Here is a 12183-nt window from a genome sequence, read left to right as displayed (position 1 = left end):
TGCAGTCAGTTTCTTGGTAACAGTAAAACAAGTACCAGTAACCATCCTCCTGATCTTTCACCACTATGCTAAGTTCCATTTCTAGCTCCTTTATACTCTTCTTTACATACTTATCAATATTCTTTCTCAGATCTTTCGCCATCCATTCGACTCTGCTGACAAGAATCTCTGTTCCAAGGGGTACTTCCTCCTCCTCCATAGAGAACTGCTGTGTTTTCAGCCTTTTTGTCCCCTTCCTACCGCCCGTAACAGGCCTAGGGGGAAGGGAAAGCCTGGCTGATCAGCCTCCAATGTCACAGTGTTAGTAGCCTGATTGGACTCAGGCTCCATCATACTCTTCGGCTCTTTCTCTGGAGATTCCTCCAGAGTAGTAGGCCATACACACCTTACCTATTGATGCACTCTGTATATACTTAAATTACACACAGAAAGGATTCGATAAACGGTAAACCAACCCCTGCCCAGAATTACACAGACCTTGGGTTCAAATACAAAAACCATATCTACATCTTTTTTGGTGGCCATCTCCCAACAAGCATCCATTGTCTTGCAACTCCAGCTCTGTTCTCCGAAACAATTATAAGAGATTGGACAGCTGGTAGTTAATGTGCCTTAAACTATCTCCTGAGTAAATTGCAATCTTTTGCTGGATTTGAAAGTGAGCAGATTATCCTCTCACAAGCCACCCTTTTTTGTATCGTTGATTTATTCTTTTCAATTTTCAATTCTTTTGTTGAAGTAAATGATGTTATGTATGTATTGTGTTTTCTAGAACCTAAAGAACTTCAGTTTATCCACAAGGAAGTACCTGCTATGGACTGACCTTGGAACAGTGTTTCTTGTCTAGAAGTTGCATTCTTGATATAATCATTAGAGAAATTGTTGGTAGTTACTGTAATGGCTGTATGAAGCTAAAACATAATTAAGTTGCTGGAGAGCTTGTGAATTTAAGTTTTATCTGCAAGTTAATTGAAAAACTGAATGGAACATAGTTGCTGGCTTCTTTAGATTCGTAGCCCTGCGGAGGATGGCTGAGGGATTTTGATACTGTTATAGATATATAGATAAAAGAGCAACCCAGGTGACTAGAGGCTCGCCTGTGTGCTTACTTCTCCAAGATAGGTGTTTTGGCATCAAGCCCCAGTTAGCTGAGATATTCACTGTTAGGATGAGAATGGATGTGTGGAGAACTCTGTGATTGAGCTGTGGCATGGGAGGGTGTAGGCATTGACCTCACTCTCAAAAGCGGACCAGGGTAGAGAGAAGTAGGGCATGTTTTCATTAAAGACCTATTAAATCTGTGAATCTGTTTCTTGATTTTTTAGTAAATCAAGAGGACTTTGAATAATTTCAATAGTACTTGAATAGAGTACTTTGAATAGTAGGACAAAATCGTTGTGATCAACTCTTGTTTTATTGGTATGAGGGTGATATTTTTGGTGTTAAGATTTAATCAAGTAATGATCAGACTGCGTAGTCTAATTGAAGTTAGATATAGGAAAAGTTTTTGTGTGATACCTTTGGTGTTAGAGGAAGGTGTGGGGATCACACTTCATGAATCTGTTAATTTTATAGTTGAGGTTTGTAACTTATGGTACAAACCTAATGGTAATGGTTGGAAGAGGCCATACAAAGGTGATAGTAGGTTGTGTAAATACACTGATGGAAATATCTGCTGAGACATTTACTTTGGTGGCATCCTGACAGAGGCCAAACTGATGACTGTGATGTGTTATCAGGTTTAGAGGGTCTGAAAGACTATTTCTGGTAAAGTCCTTAAGGTAACCCCTAAAGGGTTGGTGTGATGACTGAGATCGTCACAAGACGAATGTCTTCCCCTATTTGAGTCAGGATGCTGTAGTGACTAAAGTCCCTATTTAGTACAACAGACCTAATGCCTCCTGTAATAAAAATATTTTTAAAATGTCCTTAGTAACTTAAAATTATTTTTTTAATTTTATTACTTTTTTAACGTTTTTATTTTTCTCACAGATTTAATAGCTATTCCAGATTTTGTCTCTGGTGCCATGGAACACTGGGGATTGGTTACTTTTAGAGAAACTAGTGTTTTAGTCAATGAAGCTGTGACTTCCTCTGTGAATAAGAAGTATGTTTCGTATACAGTTGCACATGAGTTGGCACATATGTGGTTTGGAAATTTAGGTAAGCTGAACATATACAATAAATAAACCATGAGAAAATTTATTCCTGTTGTTGTTTTATCAATTCACCACCAGTAGCTATTTAACATGCTTTGAATTAAGTTCAATGTTTACAGTTTTATATTCTTCGATTCTCATTGTTGCAGTTCTCATTAAGCAATCTTATTTCCACTAGCATATGATCAGAGGATTAATGTTAATTGTTGCATCGTATTCTTTAGAATTGAGAATTCATTTTTAAAATATTATTATTTTTGTAATATTTTACATTTATTTTGATTTATGAATGTGGTTAGAGGATGCTCTAAATTCTAACAATTATTATGTTCTCACTTTCTGATGGCAGTCGCTGTAACTTGGAGTTAGCACCACGATTATTAATGAATTTTGTAATATTTAGCAATACACAAAGCTCTATGGCAGTTTGTGATAGATTGGCTGACCCACAATATTTGATAAGAGAAAAAAAATGTTGAAGATGAAAAAATTCCTTTCAGCACACTGGAAGGTTGAGGTAGATTTCACTGGTGCTAAGTAGGGTCTGGGGTTTGATTTAAAGTTGAGTTCATTAAGGGAACTAGGACTAAATTCTGTTGTTACGATCAACATTTTTGGTGGTATGTTGTGTTTAATTTGCCTTGAATTACAAGACATTCACGAAATTGGCTCATAATAAGTAGAACTAGGCGCGGGGTTCGCTTCCACGAGCTTGGTTAGCTAGTCCAGAGGGATACGTTGTATGACATTCAAGATGTCTGGTCAAGGCCTACAGCAAAGGCAAAAGCTAAGTTATTAAATCACTGATGCAAATGTCTACTGAGGCATTTACATCGGTGGCTTCCCAACAAGGCCAGGCTTATTACTCTGAGATATAAAAAGTCAGAGGGCGATAAACTATTCCCGTTAAAGCCCAACGACTAGAAATGGTGGTGGGGGGCGGGTGGCAACCAGAATGTCATTGGGCGGGGGTGTCTTCCCCTAAGGGGTTGGGATGATGCTAAGTAGGGAATAAAAAAGATTTCCACTATAAAGTTAACAAAAACTTCAAATTTATTCAATACGACAATGGTTGCATATGAAAAAAAAGTCTCACAAGTTTAGAATATGACAAGCCCCATCTTCTTACAATTCCAGCAACATTTTGGTCATCCCTTGCCATAAGGGAAATTTATTTGATTTATTTTGTTGGGCGATTAACCTTTTTAAGATTTTTATTCTATATCTTAACATTTTCAGGGCTGTTAAAATTACATATATGGGAATTATGATTATACCATGCTGCCACTGCATAGACACGTGCAGTATTTTCTAGGCCTTTGGGGGACATACGCATATTGTTTAGAGAAGTATATTATATTATAGCCCTCAAAAAAGTACACAGTTATGGATAATAAGAAACAGTATTACATTATATCAATAATATATTAGCGTAATGCATGAGTGCGTTAGTAGCTTGCAAACTAGTGAGACCACAAAAAACTTACAGTGAACATATTAAAATTAAAATTGATGAAGGTCCTTTTAAATTGTCCAAAAGAAATTTTTTTTCTCTTCTGGAAAAAAGTGAAGTTCATTAAAATGTTAACAGCTTCTATAGAAAGTATTTTTAAGTAGTACTTTATTTTATTCAAAGAATTCATTCCCTTTAAAGAGTTTTCTTTCAAATAAATTTTGCTAATATAGTTGTGACAGTAAAAATTAAAAAGGTATAAAATGTGTTGTACGTAATTTTAAAATGTTTTTAGGGACCAGATTTAAATCAGTTTTTTCTTAAAAGATAGACTAAATTTAATTTTACATATAAATTAGGTATTATTATTTAAATAAATACCTTAGTTATGATGTTGGTATTTGTTGGAAAAATATTTATGTAAACCTGGTGTTAACAGGAACCCTAGTGTGCTAATGGTTTATATTTGTTATGTTTATTTTCCATGGCTTAATCCTCATGGAAACAAATTTTTTAAATACCTCAAGACCAGCAGTTTCAATCTTTGCTGATAGCTAACGTCACAGACTTAAACCCATGCTTTGGTCTGTCCATCAGATTCATTCTCAATTTTGCTAGTGTAGGTATTTTATAGTATATCATAAATCTTAGTTTTTATAATATATAGTAATTTGTTTTTTTTTTTAATTGCATGAAATTTAACCACAACTTCCTGTATAACCAAAGTAGACTTTTTTATTTACTGTTCAAGGGATAATAAAAATATAACAAGCATTTTAAATATCAAAAATCATTTCTTATTCTTCTATATCACATCATCTCTTTCGTAGTAGACCCTCAGTGATATGGCACACCTATGCCTGAATTTTTTCCAATCTTCATAATATTTGTAGAAGGCATTTTTTAATTGAGCTCTAAATTCATTCAAATTTTTTCTTTATTTCATCTATCATTACAAATTGTTATCCTGTTAATGTTCTCTGAATCAGTGGGATCAAGGAAAATAGTGAAGTATGAGCTGGAGCGTTATCGTGGGGCAAAATTTAAGAATTATTTGTCCATATTTGTGGTCATTTCTTTCAGATTGCTTCTCATAAATGGCATAAAACTGCTAAATAAAAGTTTGTTAACCGTACAACCCTATGGTAAGACTTCTTAATGGATAATGTCATTGTATTTCAAAAAAATAGTTAGAACCTTAATATTTGATTAAAATTTGTATGCTTTTTTCAGTCTTGTTTCCTTAGGAAGCTTCCACTGGGCTGATTGGATGTACTTATACATCCATGTTTCATCATCTGTTATGACTTATTTGAGTAATGCTGAGTCATTAGCAATATCAGGTAACAACTATGTGGTATATTTTTACATTGTTGCTTTTTTGTTGAAATTCAAACGGTTTTTGAACAAATTTTGCTGCTACTCAGTTCATATGCGAAATGTCAGTCAAGGTTTTTTCACACAAGCCAAAAGAGATTCCCTCTTCTTCAACAACTTCCTTAATAATGATTTGATGATTATTGATTACAGTGACCTTTATTTTATTGATATTTTCATCAATTGTTGATGTGTTTGAACATCCAACCCTTTTGTTGTCTTCACGACCTTCTTAAAACCATTTGTCCCATTCATAAACTCTTGGTTCTGCATAACATCCTCGCCAAAAGCCTTCTTGGACATCACAATTTCACTACACTTCCATTTTTAACTCAAAATTTAATTCCTTTTTTCTGTCATTTTCAAACATAATAAATTTCCACACGTAATAAAATGCATTCTAATTATTCGCTACATATCTGACTAAAAAATATACATTATAGAAATTTTTATCATTGCTTGAGGAAAAGATGAACTCAGTTTAAAAAACATATTGTGCAGAATTAAAAAATTCTTGTTATTTGTTTTTATTTTTATCACACCTTACATTTAAATTACAGTATTATACTGAAAAGAGATTATCTATATCTAGGAACATTTTAAAAATAATTTAAATTATTAAAATTTTTTTCTAAAACAAAAGTGAACTAAAATAATTTTAAAAAAATTAAGAATTGTGAGTTGTTATTGCTGCAAAAAAGCTGATATTCTTGCTTGGGAATAGAGATAGTAGCTGCTATTGATTGATGTAAACAATGTTAGAACTTTAGTTGCTTTCAGTTTGCTGTATTTCTGGTTAATATGCAAGAGATGATGCTAAACAATATATTTTATATAATTAAGTATATCACTTTATTTTCTATTTAATTTTTTTTTTTCCAGTTACTATGAAGTGGTGGAATGATTTGTGGCTTAATGAAGGATTTGCAACATTTATAGAGTATAAGGGTGTTGAAAACTATCAACCTGAATGGGACGTTGTGAGTGTTATAAATATATTAATAAACTTAAATTTTATGAGTGTTTTTAAAATATACACAAGTGGAAGTCAGTGTGAAAGCTAGCTTTTTATTTTACATATAAAAAATTAAATAAAAAATAAATTTTGTAAAATATATCATAAAGTAAAAAAATTACAGATACAAAAGGTACTGTTAGATTTCTTGTTTATTTTGATACAAATTACTCATAGATTAGTGTAAGGTTTCCGTCCAGAATGTGAACTTGGTAATTCTTAATGAAAGTTTTTACCAACAAGTGTACAAGAATATAATAATTCAACTAGTAGCTTCTATCAGGATTGAATTTCAAGCCCTCTTTTCTTATGTCTTAATTTTTTTTTGTATTACAAACAAAAATAATAGATTAATTTACATGTTCCATATTTGTAGGTCTCTCATTTAGTGTGTGTTTTGTTTTATATGAATAAGTTTTGTTTTGAAATTTTAAAGAAATACTTTGAAAAATAAAAATAAATTTTTATTATCAAAACAATCCTTTCATGTTATCACCATTGATTTCCATGTGTTGTTTTATTTCATTTTAAATCTTTACTTCATTTTTGTAAGTCTGCTGCTTTTATGTTTAACACATACCATTAAATAATATGAATAATACCATTCTTCATTTTGTTTTTATTTTCAAACTATTACAATCTGAGTCAGTACTTTAAATGCATGTGTAAGTGGTAATCACTTGTTATGAGATCAAGGCTAGAACTAGTATCATGTAATCTGTTTAAGTAAACCATTGGGCTTGGTTTTCAACCAAGTTTTATCTACAGTTGAACAGTTCAACCCACTCTTTGTCTTTGACTGGCACATCTGTTTCTCCAGAGTTTTACAGTATCTTTGAGGATTAATAGTCACTCTGCATAACAGAAAATAACTGAGAAAATACCTTTGTTATCCCAAAAGACAGTAGCCATGATTTTTGGAATAGGCAGTCATTGCTTAAACTTTTTTTTCAGAGATAATTGTTACCATCACATTGACTATTATGTTAATCAAACTTGCCTTCAGAGGTTACAAAAGATGAACCGTCTGACCATATTAAATCCAACCTAGTTTATGCATTATGATAAAATTAATTTTTAATTCAATATGATTTTTAATCTTTACCCCAAAAATAAATTCAAATAGTTAATAATCTAAACGAATGAATAATCCACCTGCCATATTCTTACCAGATTCAAACGTTTATGATGATTCTACTAACAATATTTCCTTACTTCTATAATACAAAATTCTAATTATAACAAATTATAAAAATAGTAGTTGATATGTGACTACACTAGGCAGTTACACATGCAACTTGGAGGTCCAGACAACGTTAAATATTGAGATTCAAAACTCTAAATGCTGATTTAAAAAACCCCCACCTATGGCATTTCAACTTGTGTTTTTTTCAGTTTTAGTGTTTATTGTTAATATGGAAGAGATAATAAACAATGTATTTTATTCAATTAAGTATTTTGTTTTAACCAGTCATATTGTTGTTTTTAGAGATTAGATAGACCCCTTTTAAATTTTCTCTTGGTTTTTTTACCTACAAGTCCAAACTTTTAGCAAACACTATGATGTTCAGTTTATTATTGGTTAGCAAATGAAAAATGTTGAATGAATTTTTCTCCTGAATTTTACTTTGTAAGTAGACTTATAATTTGTCTAATTGTAATAATTTTTCACTTAGTTTTTACCACAACAGATAAAATACATGGTAATTTAGAAAGATGATGCGCATTCAAAAGTCAATAATCTTGAAATATGTTGTTGATTTCACAATGCTGATTGTAAATATACAAAAAATTTCTATTGTAGTCACTTTATTGTAGTTTTTGACTTATAAAGAAGTTAGAATGAAAAATCAAAAAATTATACATTCCCTTTGTGGCAATAGTGTTTTGGATTTGTATCAGTAATCTTGTGTGTATATTTTTTCTTTTTCATTTAATCCTTATTTAATGTTTTATTCATTCTGAAATATACTTCATTGATATTTCTGCTGACTGATTTCAGTTATTGAGTGATTGTAATGAAATGTTAACATGATTAAGTTACAAAAATTAAGTTAAATGAGTTTCTGAACTTCGTACCATATCAGCAAACATAACCTAATGCTCGCTTCACTCACTAACTTCTCTTAATTAGCCTTAAATATTAAATTGGCTGATTGGTAGGCTGAATCAATAATTGTATACCATAATGAATTATGTAATCCAAAAATAATGTGTATTACACTTTTACATTACTAAATTACAAAATTTTTGGTTAGAGTACTGCATAACTTACAAATGATGTAACATGTATGAAAGGCATTGTTTTGACACTTTCTTGATGCTATATCTGAGTCATTTCCATTATAATAGAATATATAAAAATATAGTTATTTGAATATTGATATTTATATCATAACTGACTTTTATTCCCTTCTCATACATTAAGAAAAAGTGAAAAACCCACTCCTACAAAGGTTTGGTAAATTTAAAAAACTACGGCAAGCAACACTTTTTGTTTATTTTTTGGTGATTAACATGATAACCATAACAACAAAAAGCAGGATTACCGACTTTGAATGTGCATCATCTGTAAATAATTACAAGATATACTACTTGACAATGTACTCAAATTAGTTTTACAAGTTTAAACCACATTTAAATATTCTGATCATTAAAAACACTGGTATTTTTTAAGCTTGCTGAACAGATCAAATTTTAAATGTAGGAGGTTTTGCAGTTCTTTACATTTCATAATCTCTCTAACCAATTAGTGTTGAAAGATCCAGAAGGATATATGTATGTTGGCCAGTCGTTCTGCTTGATATCTCTGGACTGGATGAACCACCAGTTTGGATGATATTTGGCACAGTGGCTTCTGTATATGGGGCATTGATCACATTTAATTTTGGTCACAAAGGACCAGGGAGGTGTGGGGCAAAAAATACTTTTCTTTTTTGTATTACTGGACTCAAAGTCACATTCTTTTACTAATTAAATGTTTCTGTTACATTAGTATATCACTTTGGTTATGTATTTGGGGATTTTCATTCAGGTTTAGCTGAATTTTTTGGTCGTTTAATGTTTTGCTTGATATCATAAGGTTGGGTTAACTGATTTTTAAGAAATTTTTACAATGAGCACTGAAGTCAGACATTGATGTCATTTAACTTTGGTTACATAGGTCAAGAGGATGGGGAGATATGGTTAACCTGTATTCAATTGGTTCACATTTATGGTGATATGGGTCAACTTTTATTCAAACAAAATAATTGTTTTATATAATTAAATACCTCTTAAGAAAGCTTATACATTTTTAGAGCAGACCAAAAAGTCCAGTATATATTACTCCTTTCAATATTTGTAAAAAATAAATACTGTAATTTATGTTGGTAAATATTGTATTTATTAATATAAATACAATATTTACATCTAGCATATTGGTACAGGTGGGCCATAAAAAGTAGCCTTGCCAGTATCTACAGTTAACCTGTGTAAAATTGATCTTAAAAACTAACATACCTGTACTAATTGTCAGAGAAAATGTTGAAAATGGTCTCCACCAACAGCTAAATAGTAAAATGTGTGAACAATTTAGTAAATGCAGGTATACCTACTTCAATTTTACAGGAGTAATACTGCAAATGCACATCCTGATCGTTCAATGATTGTGTGTGGATTGTTTTGATATACTCATACTTTTAACATTCGCCATAAATAAAAATCTCATGTCAACAAGTCTGGTGACGCAGCAGTCTGTCTGTACTCACTGTTCGCTTAGCAGTAAACAGTTCATGAACATGAGCAAGTGACCTGTCAGACGTGTGACAGATTGCTCCATCCTGTTGGGAAAAGCTGTACTCACATTCTTCTGTCTGTTGTTGAGCAAAGTCATCTAAAATGGTCAGGTCTATCTATGTTGACTGTGGTTTAGAAAAATATTGGTGGGTACACCTTGTGTTTTAATGGATTTTCTGACACTCAGTACCTGCTGTTCTGGGCATTTACATACCCTGATAAATGAAACTATGCCTTATCTGACATGATAAACATAAATGGGTCCAATCAACCATCTGCAACCATATTTGACAAAAAGTCACATGTTTTCCTTTGTCTGGTTCCTTCAGTTGTTGTACAACTGTGATGTGGTATGGTTTCAATTTCAATCTCTTCAGGACATCTCTGCAGGTTGTTCTACTCGCACCAGCCTGTTGGAATAGTTTTTTGGTAGTCTTCTGAGGACTGTATCACTTAAGAAATGCATGCACCCTGACCGATGGCGCCCTGTTCTTTGGTACCTTTACAGCAGATCTCAATTGGTACTATCTCTTCACCAATTGCTGAATGCTGTGTTTAGCTGGGATGGGATAATTAGGAAATACTTTATAACTCCTGTGCTCCTTCACACACAACACAACATACTGCACCTTCTCATTCGCAGCAGATAACTGCTGATGATTGGAGCATGGAAGGAAGTGGAGGGAGGGCTGATCATTTCACTCACAGTGTGGGAGTTCTTATATAGGAATGTACCTCCCTTCCATTGTTCCAATTTTCCATGTCAATGTCCTGTGCACGAGCTTATGATGTTAATGTCCTATTCAATATTACATATTCTGGCAGGGATACCTTTTTGTGGCCCACACATGTACGGTAGATGATGAAGCTATTAAAGTTAAGAGCTTATTAATAATTTTTCTCTTAAGTAGTAATCTGCCAATGGTGAAGCTTCCAGTAGCGACAATTGTAAAAGTTTCCTGGCTTCACCAGAAAAAAAGATACACAACTCTGCTTGTGTTTTTTTTTATTGTTAGCAAAAATTATTTTTATTTTTTTAGACATACCTGGATGACACAAAACAACAGGAACTTTTGCAATCTCTCTTTGCACCTTCCAAATTATCATTCATTTTGTAAAACGTTTTTATGACGAAAGCACATTGTTGATGGTTCCACTGCTTCATGACTGAGTGGCAAGGTTGCCTCTGCATAAATAGTGCTGTCAACTGTACATGGGTACCACTACACATCTCAAAAGTTCCTGGTTTTTTGTGTCACTTGTATTTAAGTTTTAATTTTGTTGTTGAATGTAAGAGATCTTAATCATAGTGCTTGCTTATTAATGTCATTTACAGAATGTACAGCAGCTTACAGATGATATTCATGATGTGTTAAATTTGGATGCTGCTGTTGGTTCTCATCCTATAGTTCAGACAGTTTCTCATCCAGATCACATTACAGAAATATTTGACGCTATTTCTTATAGTAAAGTAAGTATTAGTCTGCTTAACCTAATCTTGTTATAAATATGATTTATTAAGAAGTATTATTTTTCCAAACTTCAAATCATTGCTATAAACATCTTTGTTTATGCCCTCTGATCCTTATTTAAGTTTAAAGAACAATACAATATTTCTGATTCTAAACAGACTGATGCTTTTTCAGGTTGGTCTACCACCTTCTTAAGATTGTTCTGAAGACAGTAGGTGTAGATGGTAGCTGGTAGGAAGAATGAAGTCAATATTGTTTTAAGAGCATTCTTTCATGAGACATTTGATCTGTGTGATCTCTCTCACTATTGTATTTTCTGTTGTAATTTTTTTTTTATGTCTTCACTCTGAAGGCATCACATAAGATATGTATATAGTTTACAAAAAAAACACCTGAATATGAGCTATGTTAATTTTGTAAACAAATAAAAACAATCTTATTTCACACCAAACGATAACACTGAAAAACATAATTTTTGTTTCCTTACATGCGATACATGATTTTAATCTGTTTTTTGTTGCTGAAAATGAATATGAACTCAGAATATTTCTATCATCCGCCATTTTTAAAAAAAATTTAAATTTTAATTAAAGGAATTTTTTCATTTTTCAACATATAGTAAGCATTTTAAGCTCCTATGTGTATTTTGTTAGCTCATTTTTTATTTAAATTTTGTTAACATAATTTGTAAGCTATAAATAAATAATACTAGACAAAGAATTAAATCATATCATAGACACATATGACATATCTAAAACTGAAGAGTGAGCCTTCATGGACAAGATTGTTTGTACAGGTCAAAACATGTAGCTGAAAACACAGTTGTGTTATCTGTATTAAGCACTGGATTTAAGAATGAATTAATTTTGTTCAGTCTTATTGCTGTCTTAAGTTTGTTAACAGTGCAGTGTCATAATGCCTCAAAATTGT

The 12183-nt window shown here is 32.0% G+C and overlaps 1 protein-coding gene across 1 annotated transcript in view; it reads left to right on the top strand.

Moving 5' to 3' along the window:
- The window catches only part of LOC142318284 (glutamyl aminopeptidase-like), a 112459-nt gene that overhangs the window by 36650 nt on the left and 63626 nt on the right, over positions 1–12183 (top strand). The window contains exons 5-7 of the mRNA XM_075354861.1: positions 1993–2163; positions 5872–5969; positions 11118–11252. Coding sequence (XP_075210976.1) covers positions 1993–2163; positions 5872–5969; positions 11118–11252 — 404 coding nt within the window. The remainder of the gene's footprint in view (positions 1–1992; positions 2164–5871; positions 5970–11117; positions 11253–12183) is intronic.

This window comes from Lycorma delicatula, chromosome 1 (genome assembly GCF_047948215.1).
Source record: "Lycorma delicatula isolate Av1 chromosome 1, ASM4794821v1, whole genome shotgun sequence".
Taxonomy (NCBI): Eukaryota; Metazoa; Arthropoda; class Insecta; order Hemiptera; family Fulgoridae; genus Lycorma; species Lycorma delicatula.
The sequence above is the reverse complement of the archived record's forward strand: the minus strand, read 5'-3'. Positions and strand labels throughout refer to the sequence as shown.